This window comes from Gallus gallus, chromosome 8 (genome assembly GCF_016699485.2).
Source record: "Gallus gallus isolate bGalGal1 chromosome 8, bGalGal1.mat.broiler.GRCg7b, whole genome shotgun sequence".
Taxonomy (NCBI): Eukaryota; Metazoa; Chordata; class Aves; order Galliformes; family Phasianidae; genus Gallus; species Gallus gallus.
The window spans coordinates 917,198-942,536 of record NC_052539.1 but is presented as its reverse complement, the minus strand read 5'-3'; the positions used below and the strand labels follow the sequence as shown (position 1 = coordinate 942,536).

At 36.4% G+C, this 25,339-nt stretch overlaps 1 protein-coding gene and 1 long non-coding RNA gene across 13 annotated transcripts in view; one reads left to right on the top strand and one right to left on the bottom strand.

The window, feature by feature from the left end:
• NTNG1 (netrin G1) overlaps positions 1 to 25,339 on the bottom strand; it is a 145,270-nt gene that overhangs the window by 34,069 nt on the left and 85,862 nt on the right. For 8 of the 12 annotated variants that reach the window (XM_015290342.4, XM_015290344.4, XM_015290345.4 and 5 more), the window contains exons 4-6: positions 20,545 to 20,717; positions 11,580 to 11,606; positions 1,762 to 1,827 (exon numbers count right to left, since the gene is read on the bottom strand). In XM_015290342.4, coding sequence (XP_015145828.1) covers positions 1,762 to 1,827; positions 11,580 to 11,606; positions 20,545 to 20,717 — 266 coding nt within the window. The remainder of the gene's footprint in view (positions 1 to 1,761; positions 1,828 to 11,579; positions 11,607 to 20,544; positions 20,718 to 25,339) is intronic. The other 4 variants (XM_015290343.4, XM_015290346.4, XM_015290348.4 and 1 more) reach the window with 1 other exon arrangement.
• The window catches only part of LOC112532929, a 28,573-nt gene continuing 10,908 nt past the window's right edge, over positions 7,675 to 25,339 (top strand). The window contains exons 1-4 of the long non-coding RNA XR_003076531.3: positions 7,675 to 12,344; positions 18,282 to 18,397; positions 19,500 to 19,590; positions 23,295 to 23,466. This is a non-coding gene — a long non-coding RNA (uncharacterized LOC112532929). The remainder of the gene's footprint in view (positions 12,345 to 18,281; positions 18,398 to 19,499; positions 19,591 to 23,294; positions 23,467 to 25,339) is intronic.

Genomic DNA, 25,339 nt, shown 5'->3' with positions numbered 1-25,339 from the left:
AATATCCAAGATAAACAGAAAGTAATTCACATATGCACACTGGCAATTTTGTGTTAGGTATTGTATAATAACTTCATGACCAATGACTATAAGGCAACCATTGTGCTCTAGAAGGGGTTTTATGAAATTTACTTGCAAATATACTCTTGCCTATTAGCGTAAAGAAAGAAAACATGATAAAATAATGTTTGATATAATAAGATTTTTGTAACCATTCTCATTATACACTATAATTAACAAGTATTTAATTTACAGTAAATATATAACACTGTAACAAGGTACTGCAAGCATATAATCTAAATAGAAATGCTTTTAAGTTTTTGTGTTTTGTGTTCCTTAACAAAATATAAGAAATAATTCTACTAAAGCTGACTCTTACATACTGGGGAAGAAACACTGAGTAATCTTGTGCTGCTTGAGATGTACTGTGCAGTGAAGTTAGGTCTTAGGTTACAAGTAGTCTAAATGATTAAGCTATGAAATGTGTTGTGAATAAGGCAGGCTAATCCTTAGAGAGAGCAGAGGAGTAGATATCAACCTGTATTTTTTTTGTTTGTTTAAAGAACACATACAAAAAATTGTAACATAGAACGTGGGCCAAATTAAATTATTAGAATACTGTAATATCATCACGGATATTTAGTTCAAAATATATGTGAATAACACAAACTATAGTACATTGCTAATCCTTACGGAGAGCACAGGTCAACTGTGATTTTCTATTTTTTGTGTAGAGAATGGAGAAGCTTGCACATATAACACAAAGTTTTATACATGTATGTGTGCATCTCCATCTGGTCACAGTGATCAATGGATAGGGCTGCAGCAACATTAAGATACTTTCCCACGTTTTTTTTTTTTTTTGTTTTGTTTTTTTTTGTTTTTTTTTTTGGTTTAGTTAAGTAGCTATTTTCTATATCATCTTCTAATTAATTTATTTTTATTTTTCCATCTATATATGTTATAGGCCAGAAAAGACTTTGTCTGAATTGTCAGAGCAAGCTGCTGGCCAAATGTCTGCAAGGTTTTCTTGGGTGCGGATGGTTATCAGGGCACCAATCTCCAAATAAGGAGAGAAAAGAAGAACTATTATATTTTTACACTGAGTGATCGTTATGAAATGGGTAGCACAGCTGAATAAAACTTCAAATAGCAAATAATATTGTTTTTACTTTATTACTCATCTCAAAAAGTCATTCTGTCACTTTCAGTGCTAATCATCATGCCAAAGTCTGTGAGTAACCTTTTGTGTGGAACTTGAATTGCAGAGAACAGTCTATTCTGCAGAGATCATGTTTGCAGACGGAATGGCATACAAGCTGAGAATTCCCAGCTCACTTGGGAAAAGAAAGTGGAAACAAAATATTAATAAGTGTGTTTAAAGAAGACAATTGCAATCTTTCTCACTAAAAAAATCTGAGAACTTATTCATAGTACAGACTATGTGTTTATACAAGTTATGTCATATTATTTAGGGGCTTCCGTACAACTGAATGTGTATTGGTACTTATAACCTCTTTGTCTACGTTAGCAGACTTTATGTAGTGATGTGCATGATCTTATTGTTGAAAGATGCACAATTCAGGTAAGGTTTCTTTTATGGTTGAACTCTGTAGATATTTTCTCACAGAATATCGTTACTCAGCAGTAAGAAGAAAAATGAGTTGCATTACCATGGTTACTATTTTTGCTGCCATGTTGGGACTCTTTGAAAAAGAAATTGGGAAATTTTACACCACTGGGAATTTTACAGCATCCTACCTTGATTTGGTTTAGAAACCTCAAGAGAAGAAATATTCGGCCATATCCTATCAAACTTTGGAGGATCTGCATGCATCAGGAAAAATCAGGTTTTGTTATTTGCATCTGTGATATTGTTCTAAACAGGCAAGCATGTGGACAAAGACATAGATTACAAACATCCATTACTGAACTATCCTAGGTTGCACTTGAACAGTACACGACTCCACACTTAACAGGAAAACAAGCAATTGATGACTCCCAAAACACCAAATGGACATAAAATACTGTGCATAACAATTTATCTTCAATGGTTCAAAATATGATTGTTCATTGTGAGAAGATATTCAAGACCAACGTATGTGGTTCTAACACATGGAACAAAATAGAAGCATATTGTTTTAATCTGCTCTGTGGAGATAAAATGACAATATCAGACAAATATAGGTTTCTTACCAAAGACACATATCTTACCATTGCATCCTGTTTTAGGGCCTTTTGAGTGAAACACATTTCCGTTAACAGAAGACATATATTTTTCCAGTAGAGTGGACCTTTTCTTTGCTCTCACATTTTTTTTGTGTGTTGTATTTATTTCGTATCACATCTACTGACATATTTCACAGCTAGATTGTTTTTGTGAAAATACAAAATGTGTAAGTATCTTAAAAGGCATTAAAGCCATGTCACCTACATATAGAGGACTTTTTTCTTTCACCTAAGGCATACGATATGTCTCTTTAGAGCTTCATTTCCTTTAGTCAATGCGTTTTGGTGTTGAGGTAGGGTGAAATGATTACACTTAATAGTGCTGGCTGCTAAAGCCGAGAGGAATGTAAGGAGGTGAGCTGGTGGTGGAGGGGGAGAAAACTTTTACTTGGACCCTGATGTGGGACATAGTCTTTTATATTCTGTTTTTTTTTCTTTTTTTTTTTCTTTTTTTGTTTCTCTTTTCTTTGATCATTGACAGCTCCCATCTGCCTAGGTTTGGACACCAGATTTGGACAACGTTTTTATCTTCTGTGAGTACTGCAGCTGTTTGTTTTCTGAGCTTGAATAGAATTTTCCTTAATGATCTCATCAGCCTACACAGCAAGGATATAAATGGGAAGAAGAGAATTTATTTCTGCATACAAGGAATTCAGTTGTGTGGTAAGTAGATTGCAGTTGTCACATGCCTTTGGTATCAAGGATCTAGGCTGATAGGTCTTTTTGAAGATAGTGTGTTTCACTGGTATATCAGTCTTAGTGGAAGACTTAGAGGCAAAGAGAAAAAGACTTGGGGCTTCAACTACCTGATCTAGTTGGAGGATGTGATTTTTTTACTACTGCATCTTCTGACCAATTTTTCAAAGGTGAAGGGAAAATGGCTGGGTGTGAATGCATGTCCCAGAAGTTTTCCTGTGAAGAGAACAGTTTAAGGAAAGGCTTGCACTGTGCTCATTACTGTTAGGTAGTATTTTGAAGTTGATTCAGTTAATATTTGATCTAAATATATAATTGCATCATATTCTTGCATTTTTGTTTCTTTTCCTTATTAGTCAAGATAATACACGTAAGGAAAACTGAGCTGATTTGCTAATCTTAAGTCTTGATTGAAAACAACCTGCCTCTGCTAATCAGATCCACCAATTCACACACATAGGAAGTGCAAACACAGTAGTCAATGCACAGTAAAAGTTGTCTAAGAGGCATACTGAGGTAGCATGGTAACCCTAGCACACTATTCGAGTACAATTCTATGCACCTGCGACCACCTTCCACCTCCTGAAACACCCATTGCCTTGTTATGGTAAAGAAGTTTGAAATAAATACAAATAAATTATTTGGACAGTTAATTCACTGGTTAAGTTTTGGTTAAGTTGCAGGAATGCTTAGACTTGGTTTAAATGCTTAAATGGACTGGACATTAGAGAAATATGTATGAAAACAAGGAGCTAGAAAGGAAAAGCAATCTTTATTGATTACATTTTCTAAAATGTAGTACCAGAAATAAAAGTAACAACATCAAAGCTTTGTAATGCTAAAGCATTACAGGATAAGCATTAAGGATACAGCATAAGGACTAACCTTCTGTAAAACTGTTAGTTAATAAACTGTAGGTCCTACATATGAAATCATATCAACTCTTATTCTGATAATGATTTCCTCAAGGTATCTCTTGTCTTGTCCAAATAAAATCATTACTTGTGTGACAGAAAATCAGTGTTACGTATTTCTAAGTAATCCTAGAAATTCTATAGATCCATGATTCTTTTCGCAAACTGACTTGAAATGGAGACTTTGACTTGCTAAAATAATGAAGGCTTTCGTGAACCTTTAAATTAGACTATATTGAGCTGTGTTTCTTTATGGGCATATGAAACAGATGAGTATATGTACTGTGCCTAAGGATTAACAATTAAGAGTTATCATTTGTTATTAATACTAGTTATTAGTGCTAATTGTAACCATCTTAGAAGGGCCTTCTCAAGGTCATTTGTTCTACCCTGTGCTCATAGCAAGGTCAACTTCAAATATTGTTGTTCGGGGTCATGTTAAGTTGAAATCATCTGCTGTCTTTAGTAGCTCTGGGGTGCTTGATAATGTGGTGCATGCTCCAGGAGACTTAATGCTTCTTTTACTTGCACTTAAATATATATATATATATATATATATATATGTCTTTGCTGAAGAGAAGGTTTTTTTTCTTATGTCCATAAGAATTATGTTCCATACTCATGGAATGTATTATCACCAAGATTACATATTTCCCGATAAAGGTCTTTTTACTTATCTTTCAAGCTCTCTCCTTTCCCTCCTTTCCTCCTTGAATATGACATTAAATGCTTTATCTAAAAACATTTGTGAGACTTCCAAGTCAGAGAATATTGACTGTCATTCCCACAAGTATGTTGGAGCAGATGAGTCATGCTTTGAACAGACATCAATAACATTCATTCAGAAGCTAGTTATTCTTCTATTGCAACTTATGAAAATATTTTTAGTCCTAAGTGATCACCACTAAATATTTTTTTTAAGAGAAGTTTACTAGATAAACTATACTATTCCAGAACATTTTGTTTGCATGCTCTATTCTGTAATCGAAGTCCTTATTTTCCTGAATAATTCATGTTGGCCTAGGTATTCCAGAAGAAACTCTAGATAAATCTAAGTTACTGCTCTGGTGTTAAATGTTCCATGATAGGTATTCTAGGTAAACAAAGCTACAGAAATGTGAAAAATTGCTTCTAAAACTAGATTTTTAGTGTATTGTTTAAAAGAAAAGGTATTGTAGGCACCTCAAATAGTAAAGGTATGTGAGATGTGTGAATGAGCAGAAAATCAAGACATGACTTTTTCAATTTGCATTGAAAATTCCTGTGTTTTTAGTTCCTATTATTTGAAAGCCAATTCTTGAAGAAAAAAAAATCTTTTGTGGAGAAAGGAAAAGCTGATCACTGCAGATTTACTAGATAAATGGTCATTTCCTCTGGCCACTCCCTTCTACCTCCCCCTCAATGTTTTGGATATAAAGATATTAAATGAAGAAAAAACATTTCAAGTATTCCCTGGAATTGCAATTTGCACCTCATGCCACATCATGGCTTTGAATTAGGGAAATAACAGAAATAAAACAGGTCATTTCAGCCTAATTCCAGCCAGACAGCTGCACATGAAAAAAACCTGTCATTTTGTTGGCAGGAATTAATCAGTTCTTTGTTTGTTTGTCACTTCAACTGAGTACTGAGCTGGCAGTAAAATTAAAATATACATCCACTGAGAGGGACTGTCCTTCCTTAGGGATGCTGACCAAGGGCAGGTGATGGAGCATATGAAGATTACATTGCTGCCTGGGTATCTGCACTCTGTGTACTTTCATCTCCTAAAATGTTTAAGCTGACTTGTTCACAAACAGTACATTTGCTAAAAATTACTCATGGTAAATCAATAAGTCTTCAGTAATGCTCATTCTAGTGTTAGACAAAGAAAATTTGTGTTTCCTATTATCATTACTTATTCACATTATAAAGAATCTTAGTTAGGGAGACTAGTTATGTTTAAGTTTAGTCTCCTAAAACTTTGGCTTAAAACACATAATGGTATTAAAGAAAAGAAAAAGTTTAGTGATTCCAGTAGAAGGTGTTGAAAACTGGCCTTACCACTGTCTATTTTAAACAATGAGTAGCTGAGAGTTAAGATGGCTTCATGCAGAAAATAGGCATCTGCTGAGCACAGTGGTAGATGTATGCCAGTGGTTTTAAGTTTATTATTAAACAAAAAAAGATTGAGAATAATTAAAAATAATGTTTATATCAGATCAGTGGCAACGGAGATTTTGTAACTGCTGGAATAATTGAATGTTGGTATCAGATGGTATGCCGTCACTTCTTGCAAAGATCATGTGATGATCATTACAATGTTTCTAGGTCTTTTTGAAGCCTGATAACCTAACTCATGACAAATTTGTCTTTTGTCAGTTTATTAGTACTGAAATTTGATCTCCTGAAATAGGAACAAATAACAAAAAAGGGGTTTTTTTTGTTTGTTTTGTTTTAAATCATGCACTTTCATTAAGTCTTCTAAAAAATTGTGGGCCTATTTTATGGAAATTTTTTTGGAGCAATGTAGGAAGTTTCATACCTGTTCCTTTGAAGGAAGGAGAATTCTGCATAAATGTGAAGATGTGGTTGTTTTTATGGCACCTCCTCAGCCATAACATCTTTTACAACTGTTGGAAGAATTTAAATGCAATTAGTTCTTTATGCGTCCAGTTGTTGTTTCAGAGTAAAACAAAGCGACCTTTTCAGAGCCTTTAAAAATCCAGTGATCCAGTTCTGGAAAACTTGGGAGCTGCTCTCAGAAAAAAAGCTTTTAACTAAGGTAATAGATAGTTATTCTCTCACTAATGAGGTTGGAAGGACTATTCTTCAATTGTAAATACAGTATTTGCAAAAGTATTTGCAAAATATTTGCAAAAGTATTTTTTTTATTATGATTTGTTCTGCTTTTTTCCTACAGCGGTGCTGGAATTCACTGGTGGACTCAAACTACTGTCATTCACAATTGATGAAGAACAGTAAATCAAGATCTATTTTAAAATGTCAGAATGCTTATTTCAAGACTCATTCTTCTTTATACTCCTAGGAATAAATGAATTTCATGTCTGGGCTGGGGACAGACAAACAAACAAAAAACAGAAATGCTTTTTTCCCTCAAGCTTTAAAGATGTTGAATTTTTAAATATCTTCCTAGAACTTGTCGTTTGTCCAGAAACTTTTCTGAGTAACTGCATCTAAATCTGCATGTTGCAAATGCAACATTTTTTCCACCTGTACCATAATTCGTATCAAAATGTTGCTTTACATAGTGTCTCTGTTGCATCCTATCACTCAATGGTTTGTTAACAGCTATAAGAAAATTAATAGGAAACTGAATAGTCTCCTCTATATTACAGCAAATTAAAAAAAAAAAAAAAGTCCTGAAAAGTACTGCTGGATGTAATTAATACTAGATGATGAAGATAGTTTGGTATGAAGAATGAGAAACAATACAGATCTGCCACTGGCCATGTCTACTGGGTTGGAGGGAATGGCTCTTCTTATCTGTTAAAATTGGTGGATCTGGCAAATCAAGCAAACTAAAACAAAAACTCTCCCAAGTTCTAGCCCAGTGGTTTATCACTGCTTCCTTGAAGAGTATAGTAGAAATCACTCCACAAAAAGTGGGATTCTGTTCAGCACTGGAGTCAGTGAAGGGACTTAGTGAAATTCTAGACTGAAATCCTAGTTACATAGAAGAATGACGGTGTTCTCATGAATCCTACCAGGTAAATAAACTCACAATTCCTTTGACTTAGAATGTTCAATTTACTTTCAGATCTGGTATTCAAATGAAAGCATTATTCCACAAAGGATTTCAGTATCTTTTTTTTTTTTTTTTTTTTTTTTTTTCCCAGCTTCGTAAAGCTTTAATATCATAGAAAGCCTCGTTCAACTTGAAGTGAAAAATTCTGGGCTCTTAGAGTTGTTAGAATAACAGTGGGAAAACAAATACTGTCTTCCTGTAACTGCTTATTCAGATAAGGTGACTGTCTTAGACTAGGTGCATAATTAACAGTATTATTTATTAAAAAGTCAGATTTCATTAAAACTGGATTGAAATGGGAATATTTTGCTAATATATCCAAAACAATATAGTTACAATCTGAAAATTATTTATAAGATTTTAAAGTAGATAATCATCTTCATGGTCTCTTAACTATTCAGTTCTCTCTGTAAAATTTGCTCTCGATTAATTACAAATAATTACAACTTAGTTATGTGTATTTAAATCCTACTGACATATGTGGATGTTACATACATAATCTAGTCCAGAGCTTGGCAGTGTTATAACTTTGATCCCACTGTATGTTTAGTGAGAGAAGTTCTTGATTGGTGCAAGGGGATGAAATCAGGTTCAAAATACTTCCAGAGTGGTTTAAAAAAAAAAAAAAAAAAAAGATTTCTAGTATTTGCTCTCACTTCATAATATTTATATTTCTCACTTGAAAATGTCACAATAAATATTTAAAACGAATAATGTTACACTCATCCTAACGCTATTTTAAATGCAGAAAGACATCCACAGATCTTTCAAGGTTAAGAAACCAATAAAATAAGAGTGCCCATTCAAGGTTTATTTTATTTTGCTTTATATTCATTATCATTCCAAAAAAGCTCTCTTAATTTGAAATTGGCTGTAAAGAGGAACAAAAATATAGAGAACAACGCAGAGAATACCATTTGAATATCTTGTTTCCACCTTGCACTTGGGTGCATGGTCTGTCTTGAAACTCTGACTCATCTGCCACCTGCAGGCTTTAAGGTGATAATCACCCACACAGAGCTATTTGCACATCGTGTCTATCTTATCCTGTATCTAATTATACCCTTTATAACAAACTGTTTAGCATAATTAGTGGTGTTATGCTTTACAGGAATAAAGATAGGAGCTATAGGTTAGAAGATTCAGCTTTCTGAAGGCATACGTGTACAAACTAGCAATTTTTCTATGTCGTCGCAGTAACCATTTTGATGCATTGGTTGATGTAAAACTATACAATGATTATTTTAGCAAGTAAAGTAATGCAGTTTTCAGAATGTTCAAGCATTATATGTAATCATTGCTAATCATAAGTTTTACAACCATGAAATGGTTTTGGGACTCATTAATTGCTAATGCTCTCACCAAATATCTTTGCAGGTATGGCTGAAAAATGCTGAAAGGGACTGGAAACCTATTATTTAACTGACAAACAGTAGCAGGTACAAATGACCTTAATGGGAAAGCTCAGATTTATTTATTTATTTTCTAGATGATCAGAAAGGATGTTTACATAACGACCACTCCTTCTTTATACTCGCACTAATGATAAACTGCTTTAATATAAGATGACTGAATTATACAAGAATAGATACTGATGTGTATATGTGCACACAGTAAAATACATCTTAGTTTTCTTTGGGGATACTTTCTTTGGGGTCTTCAGAGTGTTTAATGAACACTGGTTGCAGTGGCACTTGATTCATTTGCTGGCAGTTTGGTTTACATTCATCCCCTCCCTCCTGTCCCCTTCTTATGTACTTGTAAAAGCTTGAGGAACACAAAATGCAATACCCCCATAGTAGTGTTTGCTGTCAGGCAACATAAAACCCAAATGGGTTTTTTATTCCTGAGAATAAACTCCTGTCCTCTGCTGGGGAGGAACTCTGTTGATTTGAACACAAGCATAGCATAGACAAAAGAAGTAATACAGAATCCATTAAAGCAGCCATAACTATTGAAGCTTTTTCGGTTTTATGTATTAATTGTAATTCTGTTAAATTCTCTTAGAGAAAGGAAAATATTTACAGGTTCTATCCTTGTTTAACTGATAATTCTGATGTTTCTAACCTATAGTAGAGATGTTCAGAACATTGTGCAAGTAGAGCTATTTTTCCCCTGAGCTATTTAAGAAAAAAAGCATGAAAAAAACCAAGCAGAGATTTAACGTTTACTTATGGTCGTAAAGAGATGTTCATGCTTCAGCCTTTCCAGGTAAGTAATGAATTTTGTTGAATTCTGCCACATATTACTCCAAGATATTTACAGCACATTTAAGATAAAGCATAAGCTTCGCTAATTTTTCAGTTTCCTATGGAGTGTTAAGCAGATTTTTCTCCATTTCTAATAGATAAACAGTACTAATCAACCCAGTGTAAAACACAAAGAGGTCAACATTGCATCCTTTCAGGTCACCATTGCTTAAAAGGTATTTGAGTTTCCCTATTAAGTTTACAAAGGCCAACATCTGCTGATGCTCAGAAATGGTAGATGTGGTGACAAAGGCTGTATGGAGAGTGAAGTGAAAACACAAGTATATAGACCATGCATCACAGCACTAAGAAAATACAGCACAACAATACTCCAAAGACCTATTTTCCCATTCATCCCATGTCTGTTATTAATGACAGGATATTTCTGATAACACCAATATAAATTTACTCTTCTCTTCCATGTTTTTTTTTTTTTTTTTTTTTTTTTTTGTTATAAAATATATGTATAAACACATGGTTTTAAAATAGCATATCACTATCCATTTCCAGTCATGAAAATGTCAAAGGAGATATCGAAGCAGGAAAATTACATTATTCACATCGAAGGCTTTCAGTTCCAGGATATTGTCATTGATGCTGCTTCAATATTTAAAGCTACAAAACAGATGCCATGGCATTCAGCTGTTAACACTGTTCTTATTTACGAGGAGGCTAGTTTTGATGATATTTAGCTTGCTGCCTAGAGTTTAACAAATCAGTGCTATTCATGAGCTTCCGTAAACTGAGCTGATTTATAAATTGGCAGACCTGACCATGCATCATAAGAAGTGAGGCAGTTTTATCCAAATTATTAGAAGCTTTTCAGCTGGATATCAGGTGTGGCAAATCATATTTTACTATGTTGATATTTTATCATTGTGATAGTCCTTCATCTCATAGAAGTTGCGTCTGAGGTTTCTGCAAAGCTGAAGCTGTGGGGAATATTCTTTCAGTCAGCCACAGCATGATAGATTTCTAGCCCTGCACTCTATTTGTAAGCAGCTGACATGCCCTGACTGTGTGCACTTGTCTGCTGTAGAACTCAGCTAAGACACAGAGCTCGGTTGCTGTGTTCTTCCTTTGTTTAAGTGTTCTGACATGATTAATCTGCTACTTTCTTGGTATGCTAGTTCTTTACATTACAACTTTATGATTTTATCATAGTTTTGGTGTAATATTTTGAAGCTTTATACGCATACAGAAAAGCAGGATTATTTTTACAAGGAGTGCAGTTCTATTTGTTCTGTGCAGAAAAGCCCAGTTCAAAGGCCGTTGGTGGTAAGGCAAGGACTTGAACAGATACACTACATTTACTAAGCTGCTGCACAAAAATGAACAGTATTTTTTTACAAATCTTCTGTTCTTTGAATTTATACACAAATACATGAAAATTAATTGTCCACTACTTCCCTGTTACTAGTAAACACTTTTACAAGATATACTCAAGAAATATTTTCTGTGGAAGTTTTAATTCCCTGCATAATGCTCATTTTTACAGCACTCATCTTTCATCCGCTGATAAGAATGCATCTGAAAATCTGTGCTTGAAGGCAGATGTGTTGTCAGGAGTGACATTCTCTCTGACCATATAATACAGTTACATGTTAATGTAAGCCAGTACATAACCCCTTCACTGTAGAGCACATTTGAGATAAACATCACCTACAACAGAGAGGGATGTTGGGAAACTAGATCCAAGGAGCTGAATGAAAATGCAAAACAATACTGTGTCTTTTTACTTACTACCAATACTGGAAATACTGGGTATACCTGTAGAGAAAGAAAACAATAAAAAGATATTGTTAGCTGTTTACTGTAGTTGGCAGCACTACTACATCTAAGATTCTGAACAAAAAATATCTCCTCATTTTCAGAATATTGTATCAATAAATAGTTCCAAGCAATTGCCAGCATTTATCCAGCCCTTTCTAAATGCAGAGTCTTTAGATTTTTCAGTATGAGACTGTGGGGACCACTAAAATGTATTGACAGATGGGTATTTCTGGGACCCATACCAGATCTCTGAACTTCACGAATTTGTTCAGAACAGTTTTGTATTTGAACTAACCAGCCATTAGGTTTAATGCTCTATATAAAAGTATAACTCATGCATGTATTATGTAGATCTAGGGGAAAAAAAATGAACCAGAAGGATAGATGCATTGCTAACTGCTTTGGCCAGCTGTTTAAATCACTTGATAGCTTCTGTTGCTTTAACTGTACATAGCTATCTTTTTCATTCTTTACCTGATGGTTACCTAAATTAAGGAGAAGAAAAATAATTGAGCAAAACAATCTAATGCATTAGGCTTGCCATATTGACTAAGCCTCTCATTGATTCCTTTTCCTGCTTTCATTTCAGTTTCTGAGCTGAACTAATGCAGGGAAACCATTCAAGAGGCAGGTGAGATTTACCAGAAGAGGTGAGGTGGGGCTGCTGAGGAGTAAAGCTCTTCTGCTAGCAACGTGGGATCTCCAGTTGCCTGATGCAGTTCTGACATGTAGCAGGTGCAGTTCTGACTTCTGGCCATGTCTGCCATGAATGGTGCTCTTTTTCATGTCCAAAACTATGGACACAGAATCTTTTCTGAGATGCCATTTTCTTTACATTAAATGGTATTGATTATAATTTATTGTGTATAGTATATTGCTAGTTTCCAGCGTTAAACTGCAGATCAGTAATTAAATTCTGAATATTTGCATCCTCTCAGTTAGATACAGTTTTCTTTCTGTAAGTTTTACTGGCTTTAATAGCATGTGCTTCACTGCAGAAATCTTTTTCTCCATTAAACATCTGCTATATTACTTTCAAAATCCATCTTGAAGTTCTCTCTTACTCAGAGATCGTGTGGACTATTCTCCAACATAGCAAACTGGAGTGAAGGAATGTTTTCGTGATAAATGACATTCAATGTAGGTATGGTGGTAGAGTCAATTTGGGATCATTACTACATTCTGGCTTGGCAAGGAGAAAGCTGAAGTAATTAGGTGTACAGAATGATGACCTTAAACAGCTATGGAAATGGTGGGGTACGTGCCAGAAAGGCTGCCCTACTTTCACATTGTATGTGGGAACTGGGACCTGCAGAGGGCCAGGCCCTGCACTCAAGGAGCCCCTGCTGAAAGAAACTCTCATTCAGGCATAATTTACAAATTTTATTTTTGCTGAGATTAGCACGTGAAATCACACAGTTAAGTATTAAAAGCTAAATAAGAATATGATAATAATAGAACATTTTTTGTTCTAAAAGTTATAAATAGAACTCAGTTCACTATGTACTTCAAAATTAGAATAGGTTGATGTGCGAGAACTTCCATCCCCTTGCCTTAAGAGTCAAAAAGGCAATCAATTTTCCAACATACTTCCCCAAAGTTTCAAAATAAGTTTGTTTCCTTTTCTTGCAAGTCATTATAGATATTTTAAATTAGCAGAATTCATTTTCCTTTATATACTGATGGAAACTGCAAAAGTAATAGATAAAGTACAGATCCTGTGTTCTCACACTCACACTTCCACTGTGAAACTCTATTTGTATTTCCTTTGGTATACTCCCCCACCTCAAACCTCTTTTCTCTCCTACACACACACACACACACACACACACACACACATATCCCTTCCTTTCTATCCTTAACAGATTGTAGCAAAGGGAGAGGCTTTCCTGCAAGTCTCATCTCCTCTTTTTATTCCATTTCACAAATTCATAGTGATAAATGCTTCCTGGGCAGAGAATAATGAGAATAAAAAACCTGCTCGCCTGAAGGGCTCTGAATTAAACTTGCAAAGTTGTCTTCAGGTTCTGTTTGAAAAGCTCTTTTGCTCTTTCCATAGTTTCTATATTTGTGTGATTTTTGTAATACCAGTTACCCTATGTACAATGACCGTGTTGATAGCGTTCTACTTTACGCCCTTTCTGCTAAAGAGAGTGAGAATGGCACTTCTGGGTTTGTCTAGAAAAGAGGTGATTGCGTAGGGCCGTGAGACAAGATCTATTAACACTCCTTAAAAACTGAAGTGCACGTAAGATGGGAAATATATTCTTAGTAGTGGTGCTCTGCGAAGATCTGGACTCGCTTATTGAGGCCAGCTCTGAAACAGCAGAGCTGCATGAGGTGCAGCAGGTACTCCCAGCACCAGCCCTGAGGTGTACGTACAGGCCATGCGGGGGCTGCGGCATGGTGGGGAGGCAGCTGCTGGGATCTGGGCGGGATGCTGTCCCCTGGCATGGTGCGTGCCCATCAGCCTTGTGGAGAGAGATTAACCAAGCACAGCTCTCTTTTGCTAAATTAATAAAATCAAGTGACTGCATTTACAAATATTGAGTTGTTAAACCAAAGCAATGTTCAGTCTGAGTTCTTCCACTTGGTATCACTGGGATGGTTATGCATTGTAATGGGAGGTCTTGAACTGAGGAAAGAGCGAGGGTAGCTCCTGCCTCCAAAATGGTGAACACTGCAGAAGTCTCTGATCCTATTTACTATTTTTGACTTGGCTTGAGGGTGGTGGTTTCATATACTGCATGTTCACTGTAAGTGCGTCTAAATATGCACACGTTACATGAGAGAAAAAATCTAGTGCTTTCCTTGCATATGGTCTTCTGCATCTGCCTTATAATCTTCTTGTTTCCCATTATCAGGAAATGGGTTGTTTTAGTGACTAGATATTGTGTAGCTGACTATTGTGAATGGAGGAAAAAAAAACTCCACAAATTGGATACTTGTGAAGGAAGCAGGTTTTAGATTTCTTGTACAGATTGTGTCAGTATGGAATGCATAACACCAAGGAATAGTATCAAGCTTTCAGTGAGAAGGGCCAGGCTGCAACTTGCAGTCTCAGAGCAGGCCATATGCTGCAGCCCCTCTTATCGCCCTGATCGTCATTGTGTTTGCATGCTTCCTGCCATCAGAACAGGTAATGTAGTCAAGCTGCGTGTCCTCCTGGGCTCAGAGAGCATTTGGGATGGAGGAATTTTTCTGGCAACTCAATCTTGGCTTCTGCTTTTCTCATGAGCTTCTCTGCCTTTGCCTTCATCATGCTGGATGTGTACCTGCCATATGATGAGGAGTCAGGGACGGGCTCCTACTGCTATCAGAGCACTATACCTGGTTTGCAGCTCACATATTCAGGGAGCAAGTGTCATCCACAATTATCCAGGTGAGGTGAATGCAGCCTGGAGACTGAGAATTTAGACTGCCTGTTATGAAGGTGTGAGAAGATACAAGAATAGATAACGCAATGCAATTTTGAAGTCGAATTGCTGATGAAAGTTGTCAGAAAGCTTTTCTGACAAAAGAGATTTCCTTCCTGCTACCGTTAATTTTGCAGTTGTTCACTCTGTAAAGATTGAAAAGATTATCAGAATTGTCAAGAAGCAACGTTCTGTTCTTAAGCGTGCCCCATTCCTCTGCACTGAGAATCATGTAGGACAACATCCTCTACTTAATTCATGAAAGTAGGCACTGGAAAGCTGCTGTCTGTTGCTTCAGAGAATGGGACCCTTATGAAATGAGGCTGTATCTACGATGTGAGTCTGCCTTGAAAAGACAATTGACTGCACGGTCTTTTCAGGCATAGGGGTTTCTGCTACATAGATCCCTCAATAACAAGCCTGTCATCATACAACCTCCTTGCCAATTTTGTTTGTGCTGGTCCTTCAAGATGGCTTTGTGTCATCAAATATTAATGGAGAAAAATACGAACACAGATGAGGGTAATCAGTGCAATACTTGAAGTACCATTACTTTTTGCCAGAACTGTTTCTGTGGCAGCTGTGCTGCAGTGATGCCTCATAAGTCTTTTCCTGTTCAGGGAGGAATAGGACTGTGCTGCTGAGACAGAGGCTGTTCTGTCAGAGGCGAACCTGCTGCAGGAGAAATTCTGCTAACTGATTGAGACTATCTGCCTAACTGCTGACTGAAAAATCCACCAGTGTTCCTTGTGTCCTGGTCAATCCTTTGTTTCATGTCAAACTTTGAATTAGCAAAGTCAGGTAGCAGCTGGGAGGCATTTTTTTTAGCTTGAGTGTCAAACATTTCTGGTACAGGTTATTGGCTGTGGAGGACTGACAAAAAAGCAAGCAGGCTTTGATGGATGGGAGCCCAGCACAGTCTCGGACAGCTCTGTTTGACGGAGCAAAGAACATGAGTGCCAGAGATGATCTAAACAACAGAAGGAAGAAAAGGGCTGGTGCTGTCAGACACGTATGACTGCTGAGAGAAAAGCTATCTTGTAATACCAAGTACTGAGAAATTCAATAAGTTCACTCTGAGTGTCGAAACATATTGCAGAACAAACTATTTGTAGAATGTGGCAGCACAAGGGAATAAATATAATCACAAAATAGTCAATAAGATAGAGTGAAAATATAAAATAAATGTTATGCAGTAGTACCAGTATACAGCAAAGAATTTGATGTCTTTAACAAAGCAGGGAAAAATGCTTTGCATTCTCCTAAAAAAAATTCAATAAAAATGAGAAGGATACAGATGTCAGCTTTATATCAAGGTTTAGATTATGAGTGGAATATAGCCTAGAATGCTCTCGTGTTTCAAGAGCTGTAGCTTGAATGGCTATGAGCAAGCTTCATTGGCTACCAAAATGGCAGAATCAGGACAGTGGAAACCAAGTCAATACTTGTTTGGGAAGTTTTTGAATCAGTCTTAGGCTTCTTATTGAATCTAAGCGAATTCCCTAATAACAGAGAATGTCTGGAGAAATCTTTATTTTGTGGAAACCAAAATTTTCATTTATACAATTACATTTTAACTGTATCTTATTTAAGCGCTCATTCAAAACAAAAATGTTTCAAATCCATTCTAAATGAAAAATATTTTGTCTTAGATGAAGAAGGTAGACTCTGAAAATTGGAAGGAGGAGAAGAATCAAAGGACACTGCTGTAGTGGAGGACCAGTCATTATATCTCTGGGGAATATAAGTACCATAGCAAGGAAGGTTTAGAGCCAAGCCAGATAATTAATTCTACTAATGTGTTCCCCAAAACTTTCACAGAATGTATGGCTAACTAAGGAGAGTATGATGCTAGGACTACGTTTACTGAAATGAAGCTTTTACATACCATGAATGATTGCTGCTTGTAGCAAGTAATTAGACAACCCACAAGAGAGAAGCTTATTTAGTTCTTAGTAGTGCATAGGACCTGATTCAAGAAGCAGCTATCAGAGAACCAGCTCTGGAATAAAGGCCAACATACTTGTTGAGAGGAAAAGGAGAAAAAAATCCACTGCAGAAATATTTAACTTTCAGAGAGAGCAGATAAAAATGAGGAAGCTAGTTAAAAGGAAACCAAAAAGAACAACTAAGCAAATGTAATGCAGACAACAGAGAGACATGTAAAAATCCATGAGAGACTCAGAATAATTACATAAAACCAAACAAAAGAAAGTAAATTGTAAAAATGACCTTCACTAAGAACATAACAAAACCTACCCAAATGGCAAAATAAAGAAGCCTTTAGAAAAATGCCCTTCAGAAGTGTAAGTTAGGTTAATAGAGGAAGATAGGAAAAAAAGCATAAAAATCTGTCAAGCTAAATATAAACGACAGTATTTGGAGAATCATCTTGCTACAGACTTAAATTTAATACATTTTTTTTTTCTTTTTTTTCTTTAAATAAACACATCATAAGCATAAGGCTTCACAGAGAGGTGATTGGATAAATAGACAATGCTAAATACTAAATTAATTGTTTGCATTGATGCTCACAACAAAGGTTAGAGGGATTCTCACAAACTGAGGAATTTATAAGTCTGCCACCACCAGAAGTTGTTTTAGAAGATAAAAGTAATACCAAGCAATAAGAATTGCCATATGGTTGTATTCACTGGAAAAGTGTTTTAAAGGAACTCAAATATGACATAACTGAATGAATAACTGTAACATATAACCTGTCACTTATGTCAGCCTTGATGCCAGAAGAAATGTTGTCAGTGTGACACCAGTTCTTCTTAAAAAGGACTTAAGGGCTGATCCATGTAATAACAAAATACAAAGCAGACACTTTTTTATGCCACTGTAAATGATCCATGTTATGCTCATGTCTAGAATATGATGTGTAGTTTTAGCCTCACCGATCCAAAAGAAAGTTACCACAGAGCCAGAAGAGAGCAGAAATGGCACAGGTAAGTGGATGTGGCACCTCTTTTATATATGACAAGTTTAAATAGGTTAGGATTCTTTATTTGGGAAACAGACTGAAGAAGTGGACATGCCAAGTCTATAAAATAATAAATAGAATAACAAATAAATATGGTTACATTATTCCATTTCTTCCTGAGGGGACAAAGGCTTAAACAAATAAAAACACAAAAAGCAAACAAATGTGAATAATTTTCACTCATTGTGTCTTTAAAATGTAAAGTGTGTTGCTGTAAGAAGCCACTGAGATAGAATTTATGACAGCTGTCTCTTTCTCCCCTGCATGTAGAACCACTGTAGGAGGCTCCAGCGCAGAAAGCCTCTTTACTGCTTGGGACTGGAAAGGCCAACACAAAATCTTTCTACATTCACGTACTACTTCCAGTTTTCTATTAACTGCTTCAGGTAAACACTGCTGAAGTCAGGGTTTGAGGTTTGATGAAACACTGGTCAGCTCAAATAAGGTTACATTTTCACAGTGCTTTAGTAGTAATAATAATAATAATGATAGTATTATTAAATAGAAAATTTTTCCTTTTATTTACACACTTTTTGATTTTGGTGGAGTAGTATATCTGATGGAACTCAGAGTTTAAAGTTGTCTCATCAAGCATCAGCAACCTTTCACTGTGTGCTAGTTCCACTGTTTTGGTACGTGCTCAACTCATTTAAAATGATGTCACTGACATAACAAACTGTATGTAGAAAGATATCCCCATTTTTACTTTCAGATGTATTTTTTCTCCAGATCAGATGATTACTGGGGTACCAACTGCATGATATGTGAGTGTCTGTGTGTGTATATATGTATGTTTTTATATATATGCTATGAATACATGCTTATACATGTGTCTGTATACAAATACATATATAAATAAAATCAAGCTAGTAAATCTCACCATTTTTCTTCAAACAAAACTTTAAAGTACTAATTCTGAGAGCAATGCTCCCTTTTTATAACTTGGAAAAAGTGAATTCTCTTAGTGAATGTTCTTTGCTTGCTTTTTGAAGGTTCCTTTTTTTCTGCTCAGTAGGAATTTTATCATAATTTCATAGCCCCACACTTCACGGTTTGTTACTCGGACTATTACTCTCACATTTAACTTGATAAGGTCCTTCTTCCTGTGATACTCATTTCTGAGTCTTGATTCCTCACAGCTGCTGCTTTGAAGTCTTAGATAACATTCTGAGCACTGCACATTTCTCCTGATTTTAAACTTCCATTCAATGCATTACATAGCTTTGTTTCTCTTACATAACTTTTCAGTAAATTGTTATATTCTAATATTCTAGAAATAAATGTTTTGCTTTTAATCAGAGTAAAATTCCGGACTTTTTTCTTCAAGGAAAGTAGTAAGTTCTGTCAAAAGGTTTGGTGATTTATTCTCATCTTCTTTAATCCTTTCTTCAAAGGAATGTAAGTCTGTTACTCAGGAGGAATTTGAATCATTGTGTATTTCACACATGCATGAAAAAAAGAACTGATGCTTTGCAACCTCTCTTTCAGCACCATGTTCTGTTTGACCTAATCCTGTCCAGGACCAGGAAATGTAGCTGCAAGTAACTTCCTTCGGATGATATTCAAGCATTTTGGAATGGTACGTACGAAATAGTGAGTATGCAAGTTGTTGAACGTGTATTAGTTTGAAACAGGCAGAGATAAAAATGCAGTTTTTGCTCTCACTTTCCCTCTTAGAGATCAGAAAGATTGAGTGTGAATCTGGATTACAGGTCAATATCAGGTACAAAATTCCTTTATCAGCTTTTAGGTATAATTATTAATAGAAAGACTTTTAAAAATTTTCTTAAATGGATGCAAAATCAGTAATGCTCTTATCTGACTAATTGTGTTGCGGTTGTTTTGAGTCCAGAGGCAATAAGAATGTATGAGTGGAGAGCTGAGGGAGCCACAGCTGGAGCACTGCTGCAGACATTCCTACTGGTTTCCCTCCCATACATGTGCTTTTTCATGTTAAGGGTGCAACGATATTTTGGTTCCTTAGCTCTTTCTGTGCAGTATCAAAAAGTATGTCCATGGATACAAGCATAACGACTGTTTACATGGGTTGACAGTGATAGGATAAAGGGGAATGGTTTTAAACTAAGACAGGAGCGGTTTAGGTTGGATATTAAGAGGAAATGTTTCACTCAGAGAGTGATGATGCACTGGAACAGTTTGTCGAAGGAGGTTGTGAACCCCCATCCCTGGATGCATTCAAGGCCAGTCTGGATGTGGCTCTGAGCAGCCTGGTCTAGTGGTTGGCAACTCTGCCCGTGGCAGGGGGGTTGAAACTGAACGATCTTTTAGGTCCTTTTCAGCCCAGGCCATTCTGTGATTCTATGCAGTTCTCATGCAAAATATTTACAGGCATGTAGAATCAGAGACAATGAGATAATGCATCCTTGCAATTCATGTGCTTTTAGCCATGTTAAATTATGTGCATTGAGTCATAAAAAAAGACAAAATTTTCCCAGTATTAATCTTTCTTCATAGTTGCAATACTGGCAGAATTTTTAGAATGAAATATCTTTTATTTTACAGAATTACTTACAGATATTAGCAGTGCCCTTAGGTATAGGCAGATAAGAACCAGGGCTCCATGGTCGGCCCTGGTAATTCTTCTTGCATTTTCCACAGTCTGGGCCAGTTGTGTTATGCTCACATTCGCAAAGTAGTCTTTTGTTTTCTTCTTTACAGCCAGTAGCGTGAAGGTTGCACTTACACCTATTTTTAAAAGGCAAAAAAAAAAAAAAAAAAAAAAAAAAAAGTAGGATATTATTTAAAGCTGTGTTTAAGTTTGGCTTATATTTTTTTGTAAAGCATATCCTATGGCACTCTTTCTCAATGTGTTGTGACTGTGTTTTAGCAAGTATCACAAGATATTGCTCAAAGAGCATGTTATATTATCATCAACTCACACAGATCTAACAAGATGAACAGCGCTAATTTCACCAAAGTTCCAAGACGCTGCATCTTTTCTCATTTCCACTAACATAACTCCACTGAGATCAACTAAATTATTTGTAATTTTCATACAGCAAGGTCTACAGTCTTGCAAAAATTGAAGAGTTGCTTGCTATATGTAGGGACAAAATAAGTTCTTTGTGTCCTGAGAGAGTCTGTCCCAAATTAAGATGTGAATAGGCCATGGATGTTTGAGAAAGCAGATTTCAATTTAATATCCTCTACAACAGCCCACTGTGGGAGAAAGGTTCCTTGAGAAATGTAAGCTCAGTTCAGTGATGCTTTGCCACTCTTGTCCTGCAAGTGCTGTCTTGCTCAGTAAGCAATTTTTTTCCCCCCTGCTTTAATTTGATATAATTATAGTAGCTGAAGGTCACAGGAAATATTGTTTCCTGAGTTTAATGTAGGAAAGAGCACATAAACAAACTTTGTGAAAAAAATCATTACATAAATCAGATTCAGCATCTGTTACCTGTACAATTGTATTTTCCTTAATTCCTCTCTCTGCCTGAAACTAGGATTCTTACAGACTGGGAAAACTAATTTCATAAACAGTTAAGTATTTTTACTTTTTTTCCATCCCTTTCCAATAAATGTCGGAAATGGCTAAAATCTGTTTCTGTTTGGAGCTGGAGAGAAAACTAGTATTTAATGACTCTGGTTGTTTGTTTTCATAATGATTGTATGCCTAGAAATTTAAAGGGTTCTCCTGTGGGTATTTGTCACCTGTTCCATACACTGACCAATAATTAGAGCAAAACAACACATGGAATGACCAACTGCAAATTAACAGCTGTCAAGCTGACTTCCATTTGGAAGGAATATGACCTGAAGCAACTGGCCACACACATATATATCCCCAGGGTAAAACAAACTTGCAGTTGTCATAAGTGGCTGCTGGAGAGAATCCACAAGAATTTATAATGCAGAAGATGGTATAGCATCCCTTTCAGTGCTAGAAATGAGGCAGATGAAACTGTCGCTATTTAAGCAACGCTTGCTCTAAAGAAAAGCAAGATTGGTACTGTTTAAATTGAAATTACTAAAATATATCAAACATGCCAGACCAAAGAAGGTGCACTTCATTTTTATATTATTTCTGAAATATTGATGCTTAAAGACTACACCAATCGTAAGGTAAATTTTCAAAGTCTAGACACTGCAGAGTGAAAGATACCTGTCTGGATGTCAGTGGATGAGATATGGCCAGTCATGCAGAGCTCCAAGTTTTGGTAAATAGAACTGCTATTAAGAAAAGTGATGAGTTGTTTTACTGCCCACTGGACTATGAAAACAGGAGATATACAATGATAGCATGCATAAAAAGGGGTCAGGGGAGAAAGAAGGTGGAGAGACCATGTAGCACTGAAGACAGGAACTCATTGGCTTTCTTCCAGGAAGAGATTTCTGGTTTATTGTAGGGACTCATCAGTGTTAGAAACAGCAAACTTATCTAGGCAGAAGAAAAAGCCAGCTGATGCAGAGAAAAGCAGTAATTCCTATGGCTCTGAATACTGCTGCGTACTGATAAGGAGAAAATAAGTGTAGATGCATCTGCTAATTGGTGCCAATGCACATAGCTCTTCTACAAGCACCTGAAAACAAACAGTGGTTGTGTCAGAAAATCTTGTTTAAAAAAAAAAAAAATCTGTATATATCAGATGCTGTACTTCTACTTTGTTCCTAAAGAGCTGGACTGACCCTTTTCCAATTTGCTTGCACAATTTTAAGTCTTGAGCAGACTCTGGTCTCCTCGATCTTTCTCTGCTTCTATCCAGTCCTGTCCCACCTTTCTTTATGCATACGTTTTGTTTGTGTATATGTATGGATGTACATATTCATATGCAAACAGTTCCTACAAATTCTCCATGCCTATTGACTTCCTTTCATGTTCCACATTCCTCTAACCTCTTTGTAGGCTGCATTCTCCCTGCTGCCCTCCTATTCCTTATTTCTCAGACCATAGACCAGAGACCATAGACAGCACTGATGAGTGCCACTGGCTGTTCTGGTGTCTGTGTTGTGAAATTCTTAGAGAAGCGTTTCTTAACTCAGGGCTATGGCACCATGACATGGCAGCTGTTCTGTGGTCTGCATGGCAGAACCTGCACGTGGAAACAGGTGGGAACTCTGAACTTTAAAAACCTTATATATAAAAAACAGCTATGATGATAAATTACTACTGAAAATTCTAGTTATCACTTGCTATTTCTTCAAACGTTTCCTTTGAAAGGCAGTTCTTACTTATTACAGCTTTGAATTTAAGTAGTAACAAAAAACTTATTTAGTTTTGAATACAAAGCATATTAAACCCAAAATTTCATATAACCCTTGCAGATGCTTCTATTGGAAGAGTTTGTTTGAGTTGCCTACGTGTATAAGAATGGATAAGTTATGAAAACCTGAAAGTCTGCGTCCATACTATGTGTACTGAACAAGTACTGGATGACAGCATTTTATGCCTACATAGTTTCTTGAAATCCAGAAGAAAAGTCAAGTGCTTCAAAAGGTATGATGTACACATGCCCAGAAATGTAATGACTGGGTATTAGTGGGTGGGTGGCAGATGCTTGGCAAATCAAGTGGGTTTGAATGTGTGCTGGTAAAGGATGGTTGAGGGAGCTGTTCTGAGTAAAGTAGCTTTGAGAATGCAGGTTAAGGTGTGGCAAACGTAAGAGGATGCATATAGCAGCCTTTACACTGCACTGGCAAACAGTCTAGGGGCAAAGAAGCACAAAAGGGCAAAGTGTTATTCTGAGTATGTGCTCATTACAAATGATATTGCTTATTGATGAGCTTATGAATTTGGACACTGAATCTGCACTACGTTTGCCTCCATTTGGAAGCCTCTTTCCCATTGTTTCTGTGGTCAGGGGTTTCCCATTTTTCAGTTCATGCTGCGGGGACATTTCCTGCTCGGCAGCCTCGTTACAGCACACACAACATATTTCCCTCCAATGTGCAAATCCAATTCTGAATTGCTGGAGATTGATATTGCTGTCCAATGCTATATACCCTAATTGTGTAGGAGAACAAATTTGTTTTTCTGACCACTCATCTTTGACAGACTCATTATTTTGTCATAGAGCAATTTAGGTGATATTTTTGGCAGTTATATAAGGTGTAGGAAGCATTCTGGCGTGTTCAAGGAACAGTTCAGTTTTAGTGGGAGAAGGAGCCCTGGGCGCGCTGCATTCCTCACAGATTCTATTTACATATAGACAAGTGACATTAAAATGCTGTAAATATCACTAAAGTAACTGCTAATACCGTGCTGATTCACTTGCATGTGAGTGCCAACCAACAGACTGGGTCACATGAGGGTATTGTTGAAGGGATCATTCATGAGAAAGAAAGACAAGAGATGCTCTTTGATACCTTTTTTACAGCTAGCCATATGTTCCTCACTTAGATACATTTTTGGATCATTCTAGGTCATAACCAAACTTTATAAAATCATCTTAAAACAAACTTGCAAGTCCTCTGCATGGACCCTCCATTTCCACGTGCTGTAGCTCTGCACCCACAGGAGAGCTTGCCCAATATTTGCTTGTCATAGTGCTGCCCACGCAATGTGGTGCACGCACAACATGAAGTGCTGTCCCTGCAGTTTCAATGCTGGGAGACATTGCCTGCAGTGGGCATTTGGAAACGCTTAGCAATGAAGTCACCTTAATCATCTCCTCAGTGCTGCCAACTGCTCCCAGCACCTTGTCACAGCTGTTCAAAAGGACCTGGCTGAGGTGGATGTGACACCAGAGCTGTTAACATTGCTGTCTATGCCATCCCTGTCAAGGTTACTAATGACCTTGAGGTGGCTTCACCAGGAGATCCAGTTTTCTAATAAAATGTAGACAAAGATGTAAATTCCCTATTGTAAATACACTTTAAATGATACCTCAGCCATGAAAGGGAAGGAGATCAAGGAAGGAGAAAGTAGAAATTAAATTTGAAAGATCTTTAAAATGTGCTGTGAAATACTTGAGATAAAAACAGCATTGTATCTGAACTTTTTTGTGTGTGTGTGTGTGATTTACATTTAGGCTGTTTTTACTTTATATTTTCCTTGTCATTTTATGAGACAAACTTGTCATAACATGTAAAACCGTACAGATAAGTGCCAAAATTCTTATACTGTTGAATGTACAATGTAAGCAACAGGAAAAAAAAAATACAAGTCCCTTTAAGTGTCTTGCAAAAAGTAGAATATGTTTTCCTAGAGGCTCACCCTCAGAAATTTAATGTGTCCATTGAATGTTTTTATTAATTACATCACAGATTTTTTCCATCTCACGTCAAAGAATAAAAAATAGAGCATGCCAGCCCTTATCCTAACTTCCAAAGCTTAACAGAAGTCTTCACAGCTTTACTATTGAAGCAGA